The sequence below is a fragment of the Sporobolomyces salmoneus genome, assembly GCF_050403485.1.
Source record: "Sporobolomyces salmoneus JCM6883 DNA, S_salmoneus_JCM6883_v1_ctg39, whole genome shotgun sequence".
NCBI lineage: Eukaryota > Fungi > Basidiomycota > Microbotryomycetes > Sporidiobolales > Sporidiobolaceae > Sporobolomyces > Sporobolomyces salmoneus.
In genome coordinates, this window is record NW_027481124.1 from 91,276 (window position 1) to 114,906 (window position 23,631).

General features: G+C 49.9%; 11 protein-coding genes across 11 annotated transcripts; 3 read left to right on the plus strand and 8 right to left on the minus strand.

Annotated features, from left to right (window-relative positions):
• Positions 1 to 422: 422 nt before the first annotated feature.
• On the minus strand, positions 423 to 2,621 carry HTS1 (histidine--tRNA ligase; the record flags this gene model as incomplete). The annotated part of the gene is made up of 9 exons (XM_076633486.1): positions 423 to 644; positions 704 to 1,186; positions 1,247 to 1,374; positions 1,446 to 1,539; positions 1,603 to 1,701; positions 1,766 to 1,873; positions 1,940 to 2,071; positions 2,144 to 2,359; positions 2,421 to 2,621. The coding sequence occupies 9 exons, from the start codon at positions 2,619 to 2,621 to the stop codon at positions 423 to 425; spliced, it is 1,683 nt and encodes a 560-aa protein (XP_076486535.1).
• A 435-nt stretch (positions 2,622 to 3,056) lies between these two features.
• On the minus strand, positions 3,057 to 4,753 carry KRR1 (ribosome biosynthesis protein KRR1; the record flags this gene model as incomplete). Its single annotated transcript, XM_076633487.1, has 8 exons — positions 3,057 to 3,194; positions 3,273 to 3,356; positions 3,422 to 3,688; positions 3,749 to 3,889; positions 3,984 to 4,109; positions 4,176 to 4,310; positions 4,380 to 4,555; positions 4,615 to 4,753. The coding sequence occupies 8 exons, from the start codon at positions 4,751 to 4,753 to the stop codon at positions 3,057 to 3,059; spliced, it is 1,206 nt and encodes a 401-aa protein (XP_076486536.1).
• A 253-nt stretch (positions 4,754 to 5,006) lies between these two features.
• On the minus strand, positions 5,007 to 6,321 carry JCM6883_004604 (uncharacterized protein; the record flags this gene model as incomplete). The annotated part of the gene is made up of 6 exons (XM_076633488.1): positions 5,007 to 5,162; positions 5,225 to 5,447; positions 5,511 to 5,577; positions 5,633 to 5,677; positions 5,746 to 5,902; positions 5,965 to 6,321. The coding sequence occupies 6 exons, from the start codon at positions 6,319 to 6,321 to the stop codon at positions 5,007 to 5,009; spliced, it is 1,005 nt and encodes a 334-aa protein (XP_076486537.1).
• Positions 6,322 to 6,887: 566 nt separating this feature from the next.
• Positions 6,888 to 8,577, plus strand: JCM6883_004605 (purine-nucleoside phosphorylase; the record flags this gene model as incomplete). Its single annotated transcript, XM_076633489.1, has 8 exons — positions 6,888 to 7,040; positions 7,097 to 7,384; positions 7,471 to 7,594; positions 7,662 to 7,816; positions 7,923 to 7,997; positions 8,066 to 8,263; positions 8,336 to 8,436; positions 8,505 to 8,577. 8 exons carry the CDS (start codon positions 6,888 to 6,890, stop codon positions 8,575 to 8,577), a joined length of 1,167 nt encoding a protein of 388 aa, XP_076486538.1.
• Positions 8,578 to 9,004: 427 nt separating this feature from the next.
• Positions 9,005 to 10,477, plus strand: JCM6883_004606 (uncharacterized protein; the record flags this gene model as incomplete). The annotated part of the gene is made up of 4 exons (XM_076633490.1): positions 9,005 to 9,412; positions 9,484 to 9,949; positions 10,014 to 10,383; positions 10,447 to 10,477. 4 exons carry the CDS (start codon positions 9,005 to 9,007, stop codon positions 10,475 to 10,477), a joined length of 1,275 nt encoding a protein of 424 aa, XP_076486539.1.
• A 708-nt stretch (positions 10,478 to 11,185) lies between these two features.
• OPI3 (bifunctional phosphatidyl-N-methylethanolamine N-methyltransferase/phosphatidyl-N-dimethylethanolamine N-methyltransferase) lies at positions 11,186 to 12,426 on the minus strand (the record flags this gene model as incomplete). The annotated part of the gene is made up of 8 exons (XM_076633491.1): positions 11,186 to 11,327; positions 11,397 to 11,471; positions 11,540 to 11,625; positions 11,706 to 11,720; positions 11,793 to 11,949; positions 12,015 to 12,120; positions 12,221 to 12,254; positions 12,355 to 12,426. The coding sequence occupies 8 exons, from the start codon at positions 12,424 to 12,426 to the stop codon at positions 11,186 to 11,188; spliced, it is 687 nt and encodes a 228-aa protein (XP_076486540.1).
• A 1,378-nt stretch (positions 12,427 to 13,804) lies between these two features.
• Positions 13,805 to 14,637, minus strand: JCM6883_004608 (uncharacterized protein; the record flags this gene model as incomplete). Its single annotated transcript, XM_076633492.1, has 2 exons — positions 13,805 to 14,266; positions 14,401 to 14,637. 2 exons carry the CDS (start codon positions 14,635 to 14,637, stop codon positions 13,805 to 13,807), a joined length of 699 nt encoding a protein of 232 aa, XP_076486541.1.
• Positions 14,638 to 15,149: 512 nt separating this feature from the next.
• Positions 15,150 to 17,288, minus strand: GUA1 (GMP synthase (glutamine-hydrolyzing); the record flags this gene model as incomplete). Its single annotated transcript, XM_076633493.1, has 8 exons — positions 15,150 to 15,323; positions 15,387 to 15,646; positions 15,713 to 16,125; positions 16,190 to 16,323; positions 16,386 to 16,601; positions 16,685 to 16,828; positions 16,897 to 17,117; positions 17,186 to 17,288. 8 exons carry the CDS (start codon positions 17,286 to 17,288, stop codon positions 15,150 to 15,152), a joined length of 1,665 nt encoding a protein of 554 aa, XP_076486542.1.
• A 277-nt stretch (positions 17,289 to 17,565) lies between these two features.
• Positions 17,566 to 19,349, minus strand: JCM6883_004610 (uncharacterized protein; the record flags this gene model as incomplete). Its single annotated transcript, XM_076633494.1, has 5 exons — positions 17,566 to 18,158; positions 18,222 to 18,786; positions 18,865 to 19,002; positions 19,068 to 19,230; positions 19,294 to 19,349. The coding sequence occupies 5 exons, from the start codon at positions 19,347 to 19,349 to the stop codon at positions 17,566 to 17,568; spliced, it is 1,515 nt and encodes a 504-aa protein (XP_076486543.1).
• A 208-nt stretch (positions 19,350 to 19,557) lies between these two features.
• On the plus strand, positions 19,558 to 20,406 carry DIB1 (U4/U6-U5 snRNP complex subunit DIB1; the record flags this gene model as incomplete). Its single annotated transcript, XM_076633495.1, has 7 exons — positions 19,558 to 19,659; positions 19,738 to 19,810; positions 19,876 to 19,913; positions 19,983 to 20,025; positions 20,092 to 20,168; positions 20,235 to 20,304; positions 20,381 to 20,406. The coding sequence occupies 7 exons, from the start codon at positions 19,558 to 19,560 to the stop codon at positions 20,404 to 20,406; spliced, it is 429 nt and encodes a 142-aa protein (XP_076486544.1).
• Positions 20,407 to 20,681: 275 nt separating this feature from the next.
• On the minus strand, positions 20,682 to 23,362 carry JCM6883_004612 (F-box protein; the record flags this gene model as incomplete). Its single annotated transcript, XM_076633496.1, has 9 exons — positions 20,682 to 20,915; positions 20,988 to 21,661; positions 21,730 to 21,848; positions 21,929 to 22,017; positions 22,086 to 22,312; positions 22,495 to 22,571; positions 22,647 to 22,912; positions 22,992 to 23,092; positions 23,170 to 23,362. The coding sequence occupies 9 exons, from the start codon at positions 23,360 to 23,362 to the stop codon at positions 20,682 to 20,684; spliced, it is 1,980 nt and encodes a 659-aa protein (XP_076486545.1).
• Positions 23,363 to 23,631: the final 269 nt, after the last annotated feature.

Here is a 23,631-nt window from a genome sequence, read left to right on the forward strand (position 1 = left end):
ACTGCAAATAGATCGATGGGCGAAAGCGAGAGATCAAGTTGCAGGAAGAAAGAGAGGAATGAGATCGGGAAAGGGAAATCGGAAGAGGGGTGCGATCAGTACCGAATCGACTGCGAGAACCGAGTAGGTGTACTGTTGTGCTCCTTGGGTGATGTATGCGATAAGCGAGAGGCAAGTGATGAGGTAAGCAGGAAAGTTGTCCTCCCTTGTGGTAATTTGATCTCGGATCTTCGCAACACTTTCTGAGGGGTTCTTCCTCACTCGCGTCGCCATTCCCTTGAACAAAGCAGCACAATCTGCCGCGCGTATAACTGCTCGGCGTCACACACGAGCTCTCTCTCTCGAATGAAAGGACCTTCTCACGACTGAAATCTCTAAGTTGCTTCTCCTTTTCAACCCCGCTCGCGTATACTCTATCTATCTTACTGCTTGCCAAGTTTCTCCTTGAGCCAAGATACGAGTTCTTCCCTCTTCAACTCGATATCGTTCCCACTCCCTTGTTCTTTCCCAACTTGAGGTTTAACTCGAATCGTTCCTTTCGCGAGTTCGTCTGGTGAAACTTGAACGGCGTAAGGGATCCGTTCCTTGTCGATAATCTCGAATTGTTTCGGTAGTTTCGGTTTCGCTTTGTACATGAACTCAGCCTACACAACGAAAAGAGGTCAGTCTAACTGCTCAGGAAAAGACGCTGGTGAAGACTTACCTTGATCCCTGCAGCCCAAAGTTCCTTGCAAACCTTCATCCTCTCTTCGAGCAACCCATCTCCCAAACTCATAACAAACACCTCCGTAGCCTTTGCTCGTCCCGAAGCCGTACCTTGTTCTTGCGCCTTCTTCAACAACAACGAGAACAACCTCTCGACTCCGAACGAGATGCCCACACAAGGGATCTTTCCCGCTGCTCCAGTCGATCCCGAGAACATTCCAACGAGTTCATCGTAACGTCCTCCGGCAGCGATCGATCCAACTCCGACGGTAGATTCGTCAAGATCGGCTTCTTCGTCGTTGTTCAGCGCGGGCTTCTTGCCCTTTTTATCGGCTTTTTCGGCTTTTTGTTGAGCGGGAGTAGGGACGTCGGAAGGTGAAGGAGCGACGGGAACGGGAGGCGCGGATCCTTCAGTGACGGCTTCGTAGATGATTCCGGTGTAGTAATCGAGTCCACGAGCGAGCGAGAGATCAAATGACATCTATCGAGCGATACACACATCAGCTCGGAATCTCATTTGAGAAGACGGTATGGCACTCACTCGACCGGTGACGTTGAAGATGTCGAGGTATTTGAACAAAAGTGCCATATCTTCGATTCCTTCCTTCGCCGCCTTGTGTCCTACGAGTTTCTCGTCCTGTCTCAATCGATCAACAAGTTCGGGTCCACCTGTGTCATCAAGTTCAAGGGAGAACAATCAGCTGCGATCAAAGAGATGAGTCTTCCTTTCCCTGACGCACCTTTCAGTTTGACGTATTCTCCAATTCGATCGGCGACTTCTCCGTCGAGTCCCTTCTCTTCAGTCATCTCCTTTCGTACATCAGACCAAGCCATCTATCGCGAGTACAGATACCAGTTAGGGAAACGACTTTTGTTAGAGAAAGGGATTCTGCTCACCTTGTCTAGTTTGTCGACGGCAGAAGAAATCGTTCGGATCTTGTCGGCGGGTACACCACATACGGCAAAGATACCATCGAGGAGTTTTCGGTGGTTGAGCTAGGCGGGCATCAGGATAAGTTATGCGTTTCGGAGATCTGAGGAAGAAAAGGAATCGACTCACTTTGATGGTGAACTCTCCAATTTCGAGAGATTCGAGAACTTCACAAGCGATGGCGAGGATCTCTGCGTCGGGAAGCATAGGGTCGTAGACACCGGCGATATCGAAATCCTATCATCGGGAAAGAGAGGTTCAGTTAACCATCTTGGGATCACTGAAAGAGAGACGACAACTTACGCATTGGTAGAACTCACGCATACGACCTTTAGTCATCGCGGGTTGATCACGTCGGTACACTTTAGCGATGTGGTATCGCTTGATGTTCGGGAATTGAGAACCGTTCATCGCGAGGAACCGCGCGAATGGGACCTGTGAGCTCGTTGATCTTCCGTCAGCACTGACCCAGCCACTACCGCGATGACAGAAGAACAATCGCCTTACCGTAAGATCGTAACGAAGGGAACAAAGCTCTCCACCTTGATCTTGCAAATCGTAAATCAATTTACTATCCTCTCCATACTTGCCCGACAAGATTTCCTTCAACTCGAACACTGGAGTATCGATCGTGACTCCACCGTGGAGTTCGAATACGTCGGTAATCTTGCGGAAGATGGATTGACGAATGTACATGTCCGAGGGGTGCCAATCTTTCGTTCCCTGCGTCAAAGGAACCCCCACGTTAGCTTGGACATACTCGTAAGAGATCATCTCGACGCACTTTGGGGGTCTTGAGGGTGAATTTCGTAGACTTCTTGCTCCCTCCCTTTGACTTTCCCTCTGCTTCCCCTCCACCATTCGCAAGTTTGAGCGCCTTGAGTTGCTCGACGGCTTTCGAGATCTCTTCGGGTGCCGCTTTGTCTGCCTTGAGCTTGCGTACGAGGTCGCCTTGAGCCGAGATCAATTCGGCGGGAGTCGACATCTTGAGTGAACGAGTTTGGAAGGGAAGGAGAGGCGAGATGGAAGACTGTAGTGTAGGTCTGAGTCGTAGCAAGCTAGATCTCTGTAGCATGCACTGGCGAGAAATTGAAGTGCGAGCTGATGCGGAAAGAAGCAAGTCAAAAAAGTTCGTGACCGCTGTCCGTCGATAATCTCTTCCTAGCGTTCGATTGAGCCGTGTGTAAAGTCCGATATACAGCGTAAACAAAGGGCAACCCGTGCAGGCAAAAAGTCCCGAAAAGTGAAAATGAAAATCTCGCTGATCTCTCGTCTCAGAGTTAAGAGTCGCAGCTTGGAATGAGTGAGGAGGGCGAGAGTAGTATATTGCTGGCGGGAATGTGGGAAGACCTCCCTCATCTCAAATGCGAATACCCAGAACCACTCCTTGAAACGAAAAATCTCGCAACGAACGACCACCTCAAGCCTGCGCTTCTTCCCTCTTTCGCTTCTTCTTCTCCTTCTTGTCTTCTGCACCTACCGCAGCACGAGAAGACTCTTCTGGCGCGACGAAAGCTTTCGCACGTTCTTCTTGTCGAGCATTCGAGACGGCTGCTTGCTGTTTTCATTTCGGAATTGAAGCGAGGTCGGTGAGTCAACTATCGGGAAAGAGACGGAGAATGAAGGGGAGGCGTACCTTTGCTTTCCTCTTTTCCTCCTCTCGTTGTTGCTTCTCTCTCGGTTTGAGGAAGTATTCTCCCGATTCGAGTTGAAGATCGATCTGACGGCAGAATCATAATCAGTACGTGATCTCGCGGAGGAGTCTGAAAGAACGTGAAGGCTCACCTTGCTGGGCATTTGAGCAGGAGGGAAAGGAGTATAAGCCTTCTTCTCCTTCTCCTTCTTTTGTTTCTTCGCCGGAGGTTCTGAAGCGTCTCCATCGACCGGTACCGCATTCGACCCAGAAGGTCCCGTCTCGTATCCTCCTCCATTCTCGCCTCCTGCTGCTCCCTTTTTCTTCTCCCTTCTTCTTCGGAATTTCGGTAAGAATCGCTCCCAATTCTCCTCTGCTAGTTTAGGATCCTTCGCCAGTTCTCGTTTGATCATCAATTCCTACGAGAGACGAAGAGTGTGAGTTAATTTGTTGAAAGTGAGAAAGAATGCGAGACAAACTTTGATGTGGTAGATGGGATGAATGTTCTTCATGCAGTCAAGCACAATCTTTCGTACTTCCTTCAATCCTTTGTGTCCTCCCATCGCTGCTACCGTGTTTCCTTGAACTAGAACGTAGCATTGAGTCAAAAGTTCGATCGCCTGCGAGTAGAAAACCAAAATCGAGGGGTCAGTTTCTATCTCCCTCGCTTCAGATCTCCGTCGTCTCAGAGAAGGGAGTGGACCGAGAACAGACCTTGAGCGTTGACCCTCCAGGTCCAAGCAGACGTTGCCGTCTCTTTACGAATCGATCATTGTTTCGAATAATGTTTCCAATTTTGATGATATCTGCGTGACAACCATCGTCTAGAATCTTGACCGCCTACACAAACCGAATGGCAAGCGTATCAGCTAGATGCGATAGTCCAGAAGAGGCAGAGAGACTTACTTGAGGAAGAGGAACTGAACGAGCGAGCAATTTGATCAAATCCCTAGCCTTGAGAATCACATAAGGGTCGTACGTCTTCCTCGTAGTCTTGACCGTCATTGAACCTTCTACCAAATCCAACGTAGCCGAAATACCCTATTCGAGAGAGCGAGTTCTAGGTAAGTTGAGCGAGAGAGAAACAGAAAACCACGAGATATCACTCACGTGCTTCTCGAGCGCCGAGACTACATGACCCCATACTTCCCTCAAGTACACTTCACGGTACTTTGGGAACAAGGTAGCGAACGAAGACTCCTCAAGGAAAGGTTCCCATTTCTTTCCATTCTCTTCCTCTAGGAACGGCTCAATCGCCCAATGATCGATATCATCCGTATCCCAAGCTACACCAAACTCAGTCCAGGTCAGTCACGAGTCAGCTAGGGAGGTGGAAGAGGCTCACGTTTGTCCTTTCGATGTTTCTGCTTCTTCTTGACTTCTCGTTCCGCTTCCTGTTCGGCAAACTTCTCAGGGTCTTCTTGTTCTAGTTTGGATCGTTCTGCAGCGGCGGCGGCCTTTTGAGCGGCGTTTTTGCGAGCCATGAGGGTCGTAGTTCGATTGAGAGATGGAAATTATTTCTGCGGCTGAGTCTCTCAAACTTTTCGACTAGCTCTATGTACAGGCGCACGGGGATTGCGAGGACAAAGAAGAGGCACGGCGATTGTCCGCCCGAGATCGAAAAATCTGCTTGTTCACTGTAAATTGGCGTTCTCGCCAAGTCACTCTGCCACTCGCTCTGAGCTTCGAGATCCGCGAGAATCCAGTCTAGAATGCATATGTAGTGAGATCCATAGTCTATGCGACAAGGGAAGGAAGTAATAGCAACAACAGGGAGAAGCAGAGAAAGAATGTAGAATTTGGTCGTTGCGACGACATGGCGGCGGAGGTCGTAGCTAGCGTTGCGTTGACGGCCGGTCCAGTCGTGTTTGACGAGCTAAGTCCAGCGTATACCTAAGAGAGACAGAAGTAAGCGTCAGTCGCACCAGCAACGAACTCGAAGACCTGAACTTTACCTCGAAATTTCGAAAGTAACTCCTCCCTCCCTGACTATTCCAGGTACTATCGCTGCCGCCGAAGAACGTCGAGAACATGATCTTCGATATCGTGACTTGTTCGCTAACTCGCCAGGCGATTCCTGTGTGAGCCAAAGCGAGTCTTCCATTTGCCCAGAGGTAGAGCAATCCGTTCGCATAGCCCGGAGTATTCAGGGCAACGAGCTGAGTGACTGTTGTCCATCTAAGACGTTCAAGACGAGAGGTTACCTGAGAGCATGGATAGGAGAGAGGAATTCAAACTGACTCTCCGGGTTTGAAGTCGAAACTCCCTCGCGATAGAGATATGCCGTATTCGCTGTTGCAAATCACATCTATGACGGGAGAACATAAGCTTCTAAGTCACTCGAAGAGAAGAGTAAAGCGTACCGGATTGCCGACAAAACTTTGGATAAGTTGGATTATAGCTGTAGACTGAACGTTGCACACCAGGACCCGCGTCAGCTGCTAGACGACGACCGAACCTGAGAGAAAGAGCTTACCTTCTCCTTCACCTCCTTGCCGCCACATCAATCTCGCAGACCAGCAACTTGGCTGTCGATTTCCTCCTGAACAAACTCCTTCCGCTCCTTGTTCCGACCCGTAAAGTCCCGCGAGCTTGCCGCCCTTCACGAAGTCGAAGTCCTCGTCGAATGCAACCTGTGAGAACGCTTACCTCCTCAATTCGCGCCCTTGCAGTTTGAACGAAGAAGAGAACTTACTTGATATTGCAAAACTGCCGTTCCAACCCTACTTTCCGCTCTCATTGGCGTCATGAAGAACTGACTACCATCCCTCGAATCCTTCGGATAATCCACACTTAGAACGAGATTACTCGGTTCCGAATCAAACGGGTCTTGAACGAATTGAGTGTTGTCGAGCGAAGTCGAAGAAACGTTCCAATTATCGTACAGCCATGCCGCGTTCACATCCCGTATGTTCGTCGGCAGAGTGAGGACTTCGAGTGCAGCTGAACTCGAGGGAGAAGGGGCGGTCCAGTGAGCGTCGAGGTTGAATGAAGCGGCTACATCGGAAATCCCTCCTATGCTCTTTGGGATGCTGAGACTCTTTGCCTCCATGAGTAGTGCTAGATGCTGAAGCTACGGCGAATCGTGGTAGTGTCGGTCGAACAAAGGTCGGTCGGGAGAACAAGGTGAAAACAAGGGGAAGGGAAGAGGGTCGAGTGCTTGGCGAAAACGCGTTGACTGATCAGTGTAGTTGCGAGCACATAGCTTTGTAGCGAGCTGGTATGGCGAGAAGTGACGGCTAGCGGCTGAGATTGCGCTGCTGAGAGGGAGAAATCGAAAATTCTCATTTTTGCGCACGGTCTCCTTCGTTTACACGGTTCACCAATTCCATTTCGCCTACGCACGAACACATGGCGCACGGCCGACGGTTGACTTTCGCGAGGAAAAATCCTCCGCTCTCTTTCCGCCTTGTTTCCGCCCAAATCCAGAAGGTTTCTCGACGGACGAAAGCGGTCGCAACTTGACGGGAAAATTCTTCCTATCACGACGTTATCGCCGTCCGCGTGCTAATTTGACGTCGGTAATCCAAAATTAGGATTAGCGCGAAAAAAAACAGGTCATCAAGGTCCGACGGATCTTTTTCTTCTCTCTGTTCTCCCGATTCAAACGCTCTAAGGATGTTGTTCAAGTCGTTGATTGGTGCAGCTCTCGCCGGTACTGCTCTTGCAGCTCCCACTCTCCAGCTCCAGAACTCGACCGACACTACCTCGAACTCGACTTCGACCAATTCAACCGGTCCTTATGAACCCAAAGTCATGATTGTTTCGATGGTACGTCTTCCTATCGACCCATATACTCTCAGTGAGCTGACTTCCGGTGCAATTAGTTCACTCCCGAGCGAGAAGTTTGGCTTCAACCTCTCAATTTAACGAACAATGTTTCCTTCGTTGGAGCTTGTCCTTTGTTCCCGCACGTCGCCTGCAACGACGACTACTCGACATGCATTGTTACGACGGGGGAAGCGGAAATTCAAGCCTCGTCGACAATCATGGCCTTGACTTTGGCACCTCAGTTCAACTTGACGCAAACTTATTTCCTCATCGCTGGAATCGGAGGTATCCGACCGAGTGAAGGTACTCTAGGATCAGCTGCATGGGCTCGTTTCTCCGTACAAGTAAGCGACTTCATCCGACACTCGCTTCGCAAGACAAACCCCGTTTTGCGAAATCATTGACAGTTTTCATTTTCGTTTTTTCGCAGAGTGGACTCGCTTACGAACTCGACTCTCGTCAAATCCCTTTCAACTGGTCTGCAGGCTACTGGGCCCTCGGTACAAAGGCTCCCGGTCAACTTCCTGCCACTGCTGACCTCTACGGAACTGAAGGTGAGCTCCTCGTCTTCACGAACGTCGTCGAGATTCCAAGGCCGCTGACATTCTTTTTGCGATACAGTCTTTGAGCTCAACACGAACCTCATGTCTCGCGCCCTGAACCTTACTCAAGGTCTCACCCTCAATGACTCGACTGTCGCCCAAGAGTACCGCAAGATGTACGATTACGCTCCCGCCAACGAGCCTCCCAAGGTCTTCCAAGGTGACGCTCTTTGTGTGAGTTCTAGGCTCATCACTTTAGTCATGCGCTATCGCTGTCGACTGACCTTTCGCCAATTTTCCTGCTCAATTTTCCTTGCGTTTTTTCGCTTAACCCAATCAGTCTGACGCTTACTTCGCTGGAACCATTCTCTCTGACGTCTGGTCTAACTACACCAAGCTCATGACTAACGGCGAGGTAAGTGCTGATAAATCCGTTCTCGATTTCCATGTCCGGGGAACTGATTGCGAATCACGCTCTCTCAGGGTAACTACGCTTTGACTGCTCAAGAAGACAACGCATCTCTTGAAGCCTTCATGAGGGCCTCGGTTGGAGGACTCGTCGACTACTCCCGAATCATGCTCCTCCGAACCGCTTCCGATTTCGACTCTGCTCCCAACGCTACGTTCGATGCTTTGACCGCGTTCCAAGCTGAACAAGGTGCATTCGAACCCGCGGTTCAAGTGAGTCCATCCTGTTTCTCTTTTGAAACGGTTGCGATGGATCTCGAGCTCATTCTTGCGAAATCAACGCAGAACATCTTGATTGTCGGACGTCCCGTCGTCGAAGATATCCACAAGAACTGGGACTCTCTCTACGCTGCGGGTATTGCTCCTCCCGCTATCACCAACGGATCGTACGTCTTCATTCCTCCTCTCCTCGCCGTTCTTTCGCATAAAGCTGATTTTCTCCCTCTTTCTACAGCTACTACGGAGACGACCTCGGAACTCTCCGCAACGGAACCGCACAAGCTCGTCGTTTCCGTCGCTCCAAGTAAACCCAGCTTACTCCGCTCGCAGGAAAAGTACATACGAAGAAGAATAGAAAGGAACATACAGAAATGGCATAGGGAAGTTCTATGGAAGTAGCTTAGTTTACAGGCATCTCTTATACGGAATATCATACTTTGCATCTACATCGACGTCTGGTTACTGTGGGAGACCACGGACGATCTTGCGGCGTGCGAGACTTCCGAGACGCTCGAGCGCAAACTCAATTCCGAGCGAAAAGCGTTCTTATCAGCGGGTTTTCGCTTTTCTCCAGCATCCTTTCGCTCGTTCGAAAGAGGACCACCGACACAATCGACTTGTCGGCGAGAATGACTTGGGAAGAGGAGTGAGCGCGACTCCCTTTCTCTTCTCCCGCTCCACTTCCGCCCTCTGCACCCGACGCGACCCAGACGCTCGCAAGAGCACTCAACAGAGATGTCTGCACCTTCTCGGCGGACGAACTACGCCTCGATCGGCTCCGCTCTCGTCCTCTTGATTCTCATCTCCACTTACTCTTTACACCACCGCTCTTCCCCTGGACCGCTCGTCAGCAACCTATCTACCTTTGTATCGGATCCCAGCAACTCTCTATCGTACCGGAATCACCTCGAGGAGACGACATCGCCTACTAGTCAAATCGTTCATTCACCGACTCTCACGTTCGATCATATCTACGTTCTGAGTCTACCGACGAGACATGATAGGAGGGATCAAATGAGGGAGCTGGCGAGGGCGCACGGGTTAAAGATTACGTTTGTCGATGCGGCGAATAAAGATGAACCTTTCATTAGATGGATCGCGGAACGGGCTGTAGAAGTCAGGAAGGAACGGCTGAGGATCATGGTCAGTCTTCGGAGAGATCTCTTCACTTCTAGTGATTCTTTTTGAGTGCTGACTCGAAACAACGAGTTTAGGCTGAAGTTCGTGGAGTTTCGGAATCTTCTCTCGGTGGACTCCACGTCGGGAACGATTGGCTCGTACAGACTCCTTCACCAACATCATCAACTCCGTTCCCTCCCCTCATTGATCCACGATTCCCCTCCGGAGACTGGATCGCTCATCTCGAATCTCACGACGAATCAAACTCTCTTCACCTCTTGAAACCGCAAAACCCGAACTTGAATATCACGGAAGCATTGTACGACAAGAACGAACGGATACCGGGGAGACAAGTCAACGAAGGGGTCATTTCGACGTTTTGGGGTCATTCGAGGGCGATGAAAATGATTCTGAAAAACGGGGACAAGAGCGCTCTCATTCTCGAGGATGACGTCGACGTCGAATGGGACCTGGAAAGATTGTGGAGTCGGATAGAGAGACGGTTACCGAGGGATTGGGATGCGACGCTTTTAGGGCACTGTTGGGGCAAAGAATTAATGCGTGAGATGCGTTCATCTTTGAGTCTCGCAGAGCGTTGTACTGATAATGATCGACTCTTGCGCAGAACCTCAATACCTTCACCCTCACCTTCATCGCTCGACTGTGCCTCTCTGTCTTCACGCTTACGCACTTTCCCACGACGGAGCGAGACGTCTCCTCAACCTCCTCTTGAACCCTTGGACCGCCTATCAAACTGCCGTCGATACCGCCCTCCCTTCCTTCATTCAATTCGAACTCCTCAAATCATTCTCGATCGAACCACCCCTGATCATACAGAGGAAAGATGGTCCGAGTGATATTCAGAAAGGAATCGGAAGTAAATGGAGAGGGTTGTTGATGGATAGTACAGTAGAGAGGATCAGAAAGTACAAAGGTGAAGAGGTCTGGGAAGATGTTTTTGATCCGAAAGCTTTAGATCCCGCGACCGTCTTCAGGTACGTCTCTCTCTCGCCCTCTCTGGGTCGGAGTCTCTTCCTGACCTGCTTGCTTCCGTGTAGATACGGCAACAACCGCAAATGTCACGCCTAAGCACCCATTGCCATCGATTCAAAGATACCCTCTCAAGCTCTCCTTTCGTTCAATTCATCACCCCATTCTCTCGATACCCGCTCTCTTTTCTTGTCCATACAGATTCCGTCTTCAGGAACTTTCACAGACACTCTCCCGCATGCAACACTTTCGTACCTCCTTCAGTCCGTCTCTCACGTTGTTTTGTTTTGTTCTTTCGCACATCATTCCTTCTCGTTCATTTCTCCCTCACGCCCCACCGCCGTTCCTCATCGTTTTGTCCATACTACGAACCTTCATCCCGCGATGTCTCCTTTCACGTGCTTCGAAAGTTGAGAGTTTCGGCAGTCTATTTGCGACGAGATCGTTCGAACGTTCGAGTCACTCGCAGGAAGCGACTCGTCGCGCCCGAGCTCTCCCTTGCCGCCGGCGTTTCACTCGTACTGCGAGACTGTTTTGCACTGATTGGTATCCAGAAATAGAAAAGAAGGGAAGATGGAGGAAGGGGTTTGGTTGAACAGCGTTTTTTCCTTCTTAGCGAAAGGCCGAGGTATCTATCTACAAACAACAAGTTGTGGAGGGATATATAGAAAGCGTTTGAGGAGGTCGTGTTGAAACTAATTGTGGAATAGGTTCGTAGATAGGGATAATAAACGCTTCGGTTGACGAAAACCTTTTTGTGGTTGAAAGAGTCCGTTGAGGATCTAAGCTTGTGAATAGACGAACGATCTAGAGTTCGTCTGAACCACTACCACCGGTTGATCTTCTAGTCGATCGAACGGCGGTAGAAGAACCTTTGGGTTCGATTTGTTTGCCCTTTCCGGCGGCACGTTCTCGTTCTCGTTTCGCGTAGATCTCACCAGTGAAAGGTCTGTACAAAGAAATCATCAGATTCAGCTGTGCAAGGTCAAATAGAAGCTGAATCGAGACTGCGACGTACTCTTCGTAGAGGAGGGCGATCTTGTATTCGACGAAAACGAGAACGGTCAAGAGAAGTCCGGCGGGGGATTCGTACCTGTGCTCATGTACGAACGCACACATCAGCCACGCTGATAGGGGCAGATGAGGAGAGGACATGCGCACCAGAGAGCGGTAGCGAGGAAACTCAAGGTTGAACCGTAGTACATCGGGTTTGAAGTCACGTTGAAAGGAAACGACTCAACTTTCTCCTGTGCAGTCAACGAATGTGAGGAGCACGTGTTAGTATAGATGGATATACGGATTCGAGCTCGAGACGATCGTGACTCACGTCCATCAAGATTCCCTGTCGATTAATGAAAACGTTCGAATCAGTTCATCCTCGTAGCCCAATGCCGATTAGTGGAAGAGGACGTACGAAGTAATCACCGAGGTAAGTTCCGGTAACTCCCAAAGCCCACATCGAGCTCACGACGAGGATTCCTCCAACGGCGAAACAAACTGCCGCGAGAAGCTTGAATTCCGTGTAATGAAGGGCTGGGAGGGTAGGTTGTTCCGATAGAGCTTTTTGATAACTATCGTCCGTTGCTCTCCCTTAGTCACTGCGAAGCAAAGAGACTAAAGGGGGGAGAAGACTGACAGATGATCGCGAACGATTCCGAGAGAGAAGATTGTGAATGCGAGTCCGTAACATCCGAGATAAGGTTTTCCGAACGCCAACTTTGTCAAGACCTTGTTCTTGTACTCTATACACTCGAAAGATCAGCGAGAGTTGGCAGGAGTTGAAAGAGAGATGTGAGTGAAATCATCCTTGCGAAGCTGAGTCGGGAAGCGAGAGGGACTGACCTTGACGAGCTACGATGTTCCAGAACAGAGGGTTCTATCATCGCAGTCACACAGCGGTCAGTAGGGAGAGAAGACAAGGAGAGCTACGTGACGCATTGATCGGGAAGATGAAGCGAGAGAATGCGGGAACTCACGAAGATGATACTCCCAACCGCAATCCATATAGACTTTTGCGAGAGATCTACGTAGTCTGATAGGTTCGTCATGCTGTTATCGAATGAGATGAGCGAGAGGGAGAGAGGTTCCGAAACTCTTTCGCGGTTTGTTGATTCTCGGCTCTTTACTCTGTCCCTCCACACCGTTATTCAGCCCTGGCGTCTTGGATCAGCTCTTGTTTCACTTGGATCTCGCCTCAACCTCAACCGGTCGCACTCCCGCTCGAATCTCGTCCACCCTCCCCTCATCGATTCTTCGGATCCGAGCCCTCAACTACGCTGGACACTCAATCGAACGGGCTCAAGCCGGATGGAACGAAGGACGAATGTATATTCTGTAACGTGACCGCGAGCTCAGCGGGGTTCAATGTCGTGCACGAGGTGTGTCCCAGCTCTCTTCAGTTTCGCCGCGGTGAAATGCAGAACTTGGCTGACTGTTCGGTTTGCTCAGGATGAAGAGTTTGTCATATTTAGAGATCGAAGTCCAGGGAGCAAGGTGCATCTCCTCGCGGTTCCGAAGAAACATATAGGTTTGTCGTTTTCGCAAGAATCCTTTGAATCGCTCGCAAGCATTAAATACTCGCTTGTTTGAGCAGATAACGTCAAGAAGCTTTCTCTATATGATATCGACATGCGTGAGCACCCCGCCTGCGTCAGCTTTGGATGGCGTTGCTAACAATCGAATCCTGGCAGTAATACGAATGAAATCGATTGGACAAGCGACGCTTTCGAAAGTTGGTGTCGTCGAGGGACAACAGCGGTACGTACCTTTACTGACTACAAGGAATCGTCAAGGTCTTTCGAGCTGACTTGCAGGTTGGCGCTTTTGCAGGCTCGGTTTTCATATCCCTCCGTGAGTTGATGAATTGGTTTCCAGGCAATTCAGCAGACACCTGACCTTTTTTTCTCTCTCACCAGCTTCTTCTCTGTCAGTCTCCCCATCCCTTCACGAGAGACTCAACTCCTCTCTGACGGAGCTGCAAACCGAGACGATCACAGGTAAATCATCTTCACCTTCATTTGCTTTCGCTCCCTCTACCATTTCCAGGGTCCGTTAAATATCGACCCTCGATACCGAGATCATTCCGGAACGCTCCTGCGCCAAGTACGTCAGTGTCACCGGATACGTTCCAGGCGAGGGCGAAATTGAAAGGGTTCAGTTGGTTTGTCGAGATTGACCAAGTAAGGCTCTTCCTGTCGACCTGCTAGTTCTGCGAGAAGGATTCCACTGACGAAAAGGTTGTCGCCGATTCTATAGGTCATCCGAATCTTGCAAGCAGGACAGCGGGTCAGAGTCGGAAGTGTTCGAAGTCGAAGGGAATAAGCTATCTCGATGCGCCTCGAAACTCTCGAAGCCGATCCATGACAAGGCAGTGAGAGTATTGCAACAAAGAGGGGAAACAAGAGTTGACCCGGCTATTGCTCAATTTCATCGTTTCCCACCTCCAAAGCTCAACAATCCCTTCGGTCCCCTCTTCGCCTCCTTCTCCTTCCTCCCATCTACATTCATCGTCGGATCCGCCTCCGAACTGATCTCAATCAATGGTTCTGGTCGTTTATTGAACACGATCTTTTTCCGAATGATTCCAACGATTTCGATCTCGGTTGTAGATCCTTCTTCTCCCTCCTCCTCAGGTTCGTTGTTATCCTGTTGTGCTTTTATCTTATTCCTTCCTCCACCTCCTGTATTTGACATCGATTCTTCCCCCTGTCCAATTCGAGCTCGTTTGCTCAAACGCTCAGAATCCGTTTCATCTCCTTCTGCCTCGTTCTCCTGCGTCGTCGAATCGCGGCGTCTCCGTCGAGAAGTCCGTAAGAGTGCGTAAGGGGTAAGGAGAGTCTCAAGTTTGCCTTCGAGTCGGTGATGAGCGATTCGCATCGTCGGTTTCTTCTACAATCGCACGGAGGGAGAAAGCAAGTCAGTTTCGCTCGCCTTTCACTGCACGGTTCTTTCTCCTCTGGTCTCGACGGATGCTCTCGAGTATCTACCAGCCTCTTACGCCAGTGAGGGAGACAGAGACTCACAGGATCTGAAAGATCGATCCTCCCAACTCTACTCCCTCTCAACCTCCCAGCTTCGTCCGCCCCTCCTCCTGAATATGTATCAGGTTCGGCTTCCCCTTCTGGTAGATCGAGTTTCCCTTGGAGTTCGACGATGAACGGTTCGGAATCGATGAATACGAGCGGAGGGTCGGACGAGGAAGTCGAGGATAGCGGGAGTTGGGAAGTGAACGAGGGAGAGATTTGCAAGGGTAGACGCATACTGGGAAGTGCTGAGAAGGGATGAAGAGTGGGAGAGGGGAGTTTGATCAAGCGATGAAGCGAGACGCGACGTGAAGGCGCAGGGAGAAAGCCGGGTTAGAGTGACTGTGCGTTCGTTAGTCCGTTGTCTGCAGAGTAGGCGAGGATTAGTCGAGTGAGGCGAAGTGGTGAGCGGAGAGATGCGATTTCGCTTGCTTTGAGCTGCTGATCTTCACTCTTGTGTTCCTTGCGAGGATCGGCTGGTTTGGGCGATCGCTCGAAACCGAATGCGTCTCTGACTGAGTTCGCGTGAAGAGAGCTCAAGAAGCTGAAAGAATTGCGCTTTGCTCCCCTTCCGTGCTTTCTCTGCTGGAACAGCCCAAACGCAACTCTACCTCCGCTTTGCAATCCGGGTGCAAGTCAGGTATTGAATGCGGTATTAGATTGTCCCCATAGAACGATAAAAATACAAGCGAAGAGGTTTCGAAATCCTCCTCTCCCGATAGCCATCTAAGTAATCCTCCTCCTTTCGTCTATAGCCATTCGATAGTACCAGGAGGTTTCGAAGTGATATCCATCGTCACTCGGTTGATTCCGTTGACCTCGTTCGTGATTCGAGAAGAGATCTTGCGGAGAACGGCGTGAGGGAAATCGAACCAATCGGCGGTCATGAAGTCTTCAGTCTTGACCGCTCGGAGACAGATAACCTACAAGTCGAGTCAAGAGTCAATCTCACGCCGTTTCAGACAGAGAGAGCGGAAGAGACGCACTTGTTCATAAGTTCTTCGATCACCTTGAACTCCGACAGCTTTAACGGGGAGGAGAGCGGCGAACGCTTGAGACATATCATCGTAAAGTCCAGCTTTACGGATCTCTTCGATAAAGATAGCATCGGCGTGTTGAGCGATCTTCACTTGAGATCGAGTGATTTCTCCGAGGATACGAATCGCGAGTCCGGGTCCGGGGAAAGGGTGTCGCATGACGAGGTGGTTGGGGATCTTGAGGAGTCGTCCGAGTGCTCGTACTTCGTCTGAACAGCTCAAGAAAAGTCAGTCGCAAGGAACACTCGAGCGAGATAGACGAGAGGAGAACTAACCCTTGAACAATTCCCTCAAAGGTTCAATCAACTTCAACTTCATGTCCTCCAACAATCCACCAACGTTGTGATGAGTCTTGATCGTCGCACTAGGTCCCTTGAACGAGATACTCTCGATAACGTCGGGGTAAAGAGTTCCCTGCAATAGCCATTCAATCTCTCCTCCTTCCGCTCCGGTATCCTTAACCTTCTTCTCCAATTTCGCTGCCTCCTCCTCAAACACCTCGATGAATGTGTTTCCGATAATCTTTCGTTTCTGTTCAGGGTCGGTAACTCCTTCGAGTTTGCCGAGGAAGAGATCGGAAGCGTCGACGACGGTGAGGTTGACTCCGAGATCTTCACAGAGCATTTTGTGGACTTGTTCAGCTTCGTTCAGTCGAAGAACACCGTTGTCGACCATGATGGCGTGGAAACTATTCCGAACGATACTCGTTAGAATCAACGATTCGAGAGAGATATATATTTTCGAAAACTTACCGGTCACCGATAGCCTCGTGCATCAACTTGGCAGCGACTGACGAATCAACTCCACCACTGACAGCTCCGATAACTTGCCCCTTAGGTCCAACGAGTTGACGAATTCGTTCGATTTCTTTATCGATGAAAGCATCCTGTAAAAAGCGAACACATACTCGTCAAGAAGTCCTCAAATCGAAGCAAGAAAGTAGCTCACCATAGTCCATTCTTGCTTGCAGTCGCAGATGTTCAAGATGAACCTCCTCAATACATCCTTTCCCTTCAAAGAGTGCGTAACTTCCGGATGGAACTGAATTCCGTAAATTTCCTTCTCGTTGTGGGCGATCGCGGCGAAAGGTGCGGATTCGGTAGTAGCGATCGTCGTGAAGTTTTCGGGGAGGGAGTGAAGTCGATCAGAGTGCGACATCCAGACCTGCAAAGATGAAAATCGTGAAAATCGTGAAATTTAGTTCTTTATTTCGCGAGACTTCGAAGGAGGGAGGGATCGAGACGAACGGGAGATTCAAGAGGAATGCCTTCGAAGAGTTTGTTGAGGTGTTTAGGGGCAGATTCAGGTTGAACTTCGACTTTAATGATAGCTTCACCGTATTCTCGGTGATCTGAAGCTTCTACTCGTGCGCCAAAGTGATTCGCGGTTTCCTGTGAGACTCCATCTCTTGAGCTCATTGCTGACTTTCGGAAAGAGCTAAGGGGAGGGATGCACTCACTTGGAGACCGTAACAAATACCCAAAACGGGTACACCAGCCGAGTAAACATCCGGGTCGACCCTAGGAGCATCCTTCTCGTATACCGAGAATGGGGATCCCGACAAGATGATTCCTTTCGGCTTCCATTTGAGTTCGGAGAGTTTTTGGGTGCAGGGCAACATTTCACAGTAGACGTTGAATTCTCGACATCTTCGAACGATCAAGTGAGAGTATTGCGAACCTGTGATATTTCTTCGCGGTCAACAGCAGCTCAGGAGAGGTAGGGAGGGAGAGAGATGAAGGATTTACCAAAGTCGAGAATGAGGATTGAGTCAAACGATTGAACGATACTGTCGGCGAGTTGACCGGGTGCCAAGTTAGCAGTACTGCTCGAAGGTGCTAAGGCGGACATCCTTCAGTCGATCTGATGAGAGTGAAGAGAGAATGAGCACTTCATCTCTCGAAACTTTTCCAAGCTGAAAAAACTGGAGAAATTTCCGTCGAGCAACAGAGTCCTCTACGAAGCTACGCTAGATGAGCTGCAGTCTTAACGATGTCCCCAGGGTTGCAACGGCGAAGCAGAAAAATCGAAAATCGAAAACTCGAATCCTTGACGATAGTCCTGGCTTTTCCCGTTCAATTCCGCCGCTCAAAGTCCGTCTACATATATCGTCCGTAGATCCAGTCATCTAATCATCCATCATCAATTCTTCCAATTCCCTCTCTTCTTCCTCCGTCAACAAACTCTCCTTCTTCTCTTCATCTCCTTCCTGCGGCGTCGTCTCGATCAATACAATCTTCTCCCTCTTCTTCTCGAGCATTTCCAACCAAATCCATCTCCTCAACGTACCGTCCAAGCCGGCACTCAAGATCCAAATCTCCTTCTTCCCCGTCTCTCCGTTTTCGACGACGTAACTCGAAAGAGAAACGACATCGTTCGTATGTCCCTCGATCTCCCTCACAGAACCCGGTAGTAAGTGCTCGTTCCCTCCTGCTCCTAGACCGTTTGAGACAGAAGTCGTAGCTGGTAGTCCTTTCCATTCTCTCCGGATTTCGCGTTTCGCATCCGGTTCGAGTTCCTCACTGTCGAGGTCCCACACCCGGATCAATTCTTCAGGTGTGATTGTCGTTGTAAGAAGGTATCGAACATTCGGGTAGTCGAGGTGGAGAGGAAGGAGGGAACGAGTTTGGGTCGGGTGAGGGATTCGGAGGACCGGAATTGGATCGGAGGAAGGGTCTGATGGAGAAAACGTCGAGAGCAGGATCGAGTTGTCGGCAGACGCTGGAGAAACAAGTGTTGGTCACTACGAGGTAACAGACTTCGAAGAGAGGGAGGAGAACGCACCAGTCCAGATTTCACCATTCTCTGCGGAGACCACAAGGTCGTAAATCGCTAGCTCATGATATCTCACGCTACATTTCTCCGCTCCCTGCATCGAAATCTTCCCATCTTCGGCTATTCTCCTCCCTAGCTCCCAGATCTTCAAGACTCCCATCGAATCAGTCGAGACCAGGCCGAATTTACCCGTCTTGTTCGCGTTCGAACCTTCGGTACTATTTGTGGAGATAAGAAAGTACGCGAGTCGTTCGATCGGTCGAGTGTGGGATTTGAGCGAGGTGAGCAGAGGTAAAGGGTTCTGCGAAACGGCTGCAGGAGGTGCGGCTCCCCCTGATCCTGTCTTCTTTGACTCGACTGGGGCATCCGATAGCTCGTTTGTTGTTGTTGAGCTGGAACTGGCGGTAGCGGAAGAAGCGAGGCTTGAAAAGTCGAAAGAGTCGAGAGTCGATAAATCCCAGATCCGTAAATCCTTGTCTGACGATCCGGTGACAAGCACGTCGAGCTCTGGGATGACTAGCAGAGTCTTGATGAAATCGGTGTGTGCTATTGTTGTCGACATGGCCGTCTTGGTCTGGATCGACGAGTAGTAGAAACCATTTCAGCTTTCGTCACGATTTTCGATCTCAGGACGGCGAGAGGTCGGGCTAACCTGCAGATCCCACACCTTGAAGCTCTTGTCCCAAGATCCACTGATCAAGAGCTCACGCTTTGACGTCCGAGTCGTGTAGAAATCGAGCGAGGTGACGGGTCCGCAATGTCCCTTGAAAAGTTGTTTCGTCTTGCCTGACTGTTTCCGCCACGCCGTCTTGATCAGCTCATCTAAGCAACACACAGTAGGAGAGGTTCACTCACCTGCAAGCCAACCCTTCTGAGGATCCAACCACTCTCAGCGATGAACGCATCCGGTTCTTTACCCTTCGATTGCTTGACAACTACTCGCAACGGTTTACTAGGAATCTGAATTGGGTTTCCGACGTTCTGTAATGCCTCTGCTCGTGCTAGTCGAATAGCTTCTCTGTGAGGACACAGTTGTTGAGCGACAAACGAGGAATCGGGGTGAGAGCAGAAGGAGACTCACTGTCGATGCTGGGCGTCTGATCTGAATAGCTTGTTTTGATCTGTAGTGAGAGACATCTCCTTGCTGGTGGTCGCGGTGAATGGAGAGAGCGGAAGGGAAGTCTCCATCTCTTTCGCCTCTTCCATCTCCTCGACAAGCTTCGATCTTGTTCAAAGCAGCTCCAGAGGCATTCAACAAGCTCTCAGTATCGACTAGTACCGCCAAGTTCTCCTCCCAACCGTTCCCACCTCACAGCTTCTCGAACTTTCCGAACCTCTCAATCTCATGGCGGCATTCCTCCCGAAGCTCGTATCGGGATGGCACGTAGATCAAGCTATCCTCGCTGAAGAATCCCGAGTTGTAGTAATCCGATTCGGTCACGATTATGTCAGTTGCTTGCCGCTCCTCAGCCTTACCCTCCTCAATGTCTTCAGGCTTACACTCGGAGCTCGCGTGATGATACAGAACGACGAATGTATGGTACACGACGAAACGCTGTTCGGTATCGCGGAGAAGATCAAGAACTTTGCCGTCATTTGTGAGGATTCTTTCTCTTCCGTGTCTGCTTTCGAGCTCAATTGACTGACCGTTGTTCGTGAATAGACACTTGCGATATTACTCAAGTACCAGATTTCACAAAGGTGGGTCCTCTTTCCGCGGTACCAAGCTAGAGGACTCGCGAAGCTCAATCGTCGTTTTGCCCCTCGCAGATGTACGAATTGTATGACGAATGCACGACAATGTTCTTCTATCGTGAGTGAAGCCTCACTCCTGCACTCACATTGACCTGGTGACTGACTCGCGCTCCCGGGCGAATAGGAAACAAGCACATCATGGTGGATTTAGGAACGGGAAACAACAACAAGATTAATTGGGCTATAGAAAACAAGCAAGAGGTCAGTACTCACCTCAGAATGTCGACCTATATCGTAGCTGTCACTGATACTCAAGTGGTGCACCAGTTGATCGATATCATTGAAACGGTCTATCGAGGAGCTGCTAAAGGTCGTGGTTTGGTCGTTTCACCCAAAGGTGAGGAGATCTCTTCGTCTTCTTGACGATCCTTGTCGCATTGGCTCATCGGTACTGACTTTTGCATCGCTCTCAGACTACTCGACTCGACTAAAATACTAGTCAATTTGAAGTGCCGCACCTTTTCCTCCTCTTTCGTTTTCCTCGTGTTGTAACCTGACTCTTAAATATGCACCGATCCCGTACGCATCAGTCTCGACCCAACGAAACGACCAGGCGAGAGAGTAAAAGAGAGACACATTGCACAGTTTCGTAAAAGATTCAAGCGATTCGATTTTTGTTCCCATCCTTCCATCCTGTTTCACAGTTCAAGCGATTCCTCTAATTGTTCAAGCTGTTGTCGTTGTTCAAGCGGTATCTCCTTCCTTTCCTCTGATTCATTCCTCTTCCCCTTCCGAGCTATCTTCATCCTCCGAGTTCGCCTCATCCTCGCGATCAACCTTCTGAGCTTCGTCGTCGTCGGAATTGATTTCCTCTCCAGGTCCATCTCCTTCTTGATCGAGATAAGTCGATCCGTCGAAGTCGACTTGAGGAAAGTAAGAAACTTGAACGGTCGCCGATCCATCTTTGTACTTCGTCTTGTTCGAGCCTCGTAGACGCACATGATAAACCTGAAAGGAAGTAGAGGCGAGCACATCCGTCAGAGCGTGCCAAAACGGCGACGAGGAGGAGAGAAGACGAACCAAATCCTTCCAGGTTCTCAAAGTGTCTCGTCGGTTCGGATTCGGATCGTTATCCCACGTCAAGCGTTGACCTAACGAATCGAGATCGTTGACGGTCGCGGTTGATTTGTCCAACCCGGCAGCTTCGATGATACTTTGAATCGTCAAAGTCAATCTCGATTCGCCGCGATGACTGAAAGTTCCTTTTCCGTTCCAGCCCCAGTCCTGTTCCGTTTCTCCGATGTCAAAGTACGACTTGGGGGGTTCGTCAAAGGCACGAGGGGCGAAAAGCGAAGTGGCGAGTCGGAAGAAACTGTCGGGATATTGCGACAAGGTGTATTTGGTTGCGGAAGTCGAAATCTTCGAGACGGAGATTCTTTGTTGAGCGGCTAGGATCGAGCGAATCGCTTCGACACGACGGTCTCCACAGTATCGATCGAGATCCGAGAGAATGGACGGCAAGAGTTTGAGCCAGAGAGACTTGTTGAAAGGTTTCGCTTTTTCGTCTTTCATGTACGATTGGACAGTAGCGAACTCGAGGAACTCCGACTCGGTAGGGAAAAGGTAGTAGCGATGAGAAGCTTCCGTTGATTTGAGCGAAGTGTAGAAAGGTTTCAAAGCATCCCTGACGCTCGAGTAATTCAACGGGTTTGTTGGTTGTGGTTGTTGAACTCTTCCGAGGAAAGCATTCCACTCTGCACGTCGAAATTCGGTCAGATGAAGCTCTGATAGAGTGCGAGGTGTGATCGGAAACCAAACTCACGCTCAATGTCCGAGGAAGGCGATACCTTCGGTGGCTGTCGCCTCGCATAACGAAAAGCCCATTGGCAGTCGTCGATGTCGTCTTCAGACCAGCCAGCTTGTTCGAGCTCATCCGAGTATCTGTTGTGACAAACAGCATCAGAGAGCTCCGTCCGCAGAGTGACGGAGAAGAGCGAGAAAAGAATGCTAAGAAAGCTCACTTTTCCCACAAAGCCCGTTTTCCCGCTCGGATCTCGCTGAAAGCTTCCTGACGCCTTCGAGCAGCGATTTCGACGATGTTACTGGACGACTTTGAGCAAGAAACAAATCATTGATGAGCCTTAATTTGCAATGAAGAGAAATCTCGAAGAAACTCACTTTTTGGTGTTTCGCAACCCACTGACTCTTTTCATTGACGTAAGTTTCGACTCTTGAGACTACTTCGGAACGTTCCTCCGAAGTCTCCGGTCCCTGTTGCGTACTCCTGCGACGGGACGTGCTCTTGCGAGGTTTCGACTGGGCGGCGATCTGGTCGATCTCGTCATCTTCCTCCGCTTCGAGTAGTTCAGAGTTGACTTGAGCGAACTCTTCTGGGAGGAACCAGGCTATGGTATAAAAGAGACAGTCAGTCTCCCTCAAATTGCGAATCGGAGAAACACGCATAAACAAACCTTTCCTGTTAATTTTCAAGGTCGATTCCGTGGACCAACCCTCTGCATGTTCGTTCAATCTCGATACTTTCTTAGTCTCTCCTCGGGAATGAAGAACGTGGAAACATGGAACGCACGATCGAATCTTACGCACGAAAGAGTTTGAGGGTGAAGGTTCTCGTAATCGTCTTTGATCTGATACGAAGTAATGGTACTGTGCAAGAGATCGATTGGTTGCAGAAGTCAGTTCCCTCCAAGGAGATCCTTCAAGAGGAAAAAGGGAGTTTACCGTTCCGAGCGACATTCTTTGCAAAGGACATACTCGAGGAAGATGCTCCTTTCGATGTAGCTTCGAGCTCCGCAAGCCTCACACGACTCTCCTTTCAACAAGGTCGCGAATCTGATCTCCGACATTCCTTCCGGAAGAGGGTATTCGTCCTTACGACGCATCGCCGACCAAATCGGTCGAGCAGCGCGTGAGAGTAGGAGCTTTCGAAGAGACTTGTTGACTTTCGCGAGACTGATGAGATCTTCGAACTCGAGGTGGGTGAACATCTGAGATCAAAGGGTGAAAGTGAGCGAAGAGAGTTCGCGAAAGAGGAGGGATAGAAAGAGTCGAGGAGAAGTTGCTCACCATCACGAAGATGTCGAAAGGGATTTCGAGTAAGAGTTTCGAATTGTATTTGGGCTTCTTCTCCTTCTTGGGTTTCGTGTCCTTCTTCGTCGTCGATGAAGCTGAGAGATGGTTCGTCAGCGCATACGTTGTCTCCTCTCGACTTTTCTACGCCTTTGTGGACAGGGAAGAGACTCACAAGCAGTTTTAGCGCTGTATACTACTCCATCCGAGTCCTCGTCGAGCGTCGCGACCGACTTCTTCCTCCTCTTTCCTCCTCCTTGATCAACTTCATCGACTTTCTTCTCGTCTTCGCTGATGTCGACATCGCTATCTACCTCTGCATAGCTAATTCGTTTGCCTCTCGTCCTCCTAGCGTTGTTGCTTGACATTTGATGAGGGGGAGGTGAAGAGTCAGGAAGAGAAAGCGAGCTGAACTTTCGAGGCTCGTGTCATCGTCAAACCCACTTTGCTCTCGAGAGAGGATCCACGATGTCGAGTTCAGCAATCCAGTCGATGTATTCACCCACGTCCTCGAAGATTGTATTGCGAATCCGAGGATGGAGTGGGCATGCATATATATTTGCTCCGCCTAAGTGTTCACTTCGTCTCTTCGCCTTTGACCCTACTTTCGCTCTTCGCTAAGCCAGCAGAGATCCCG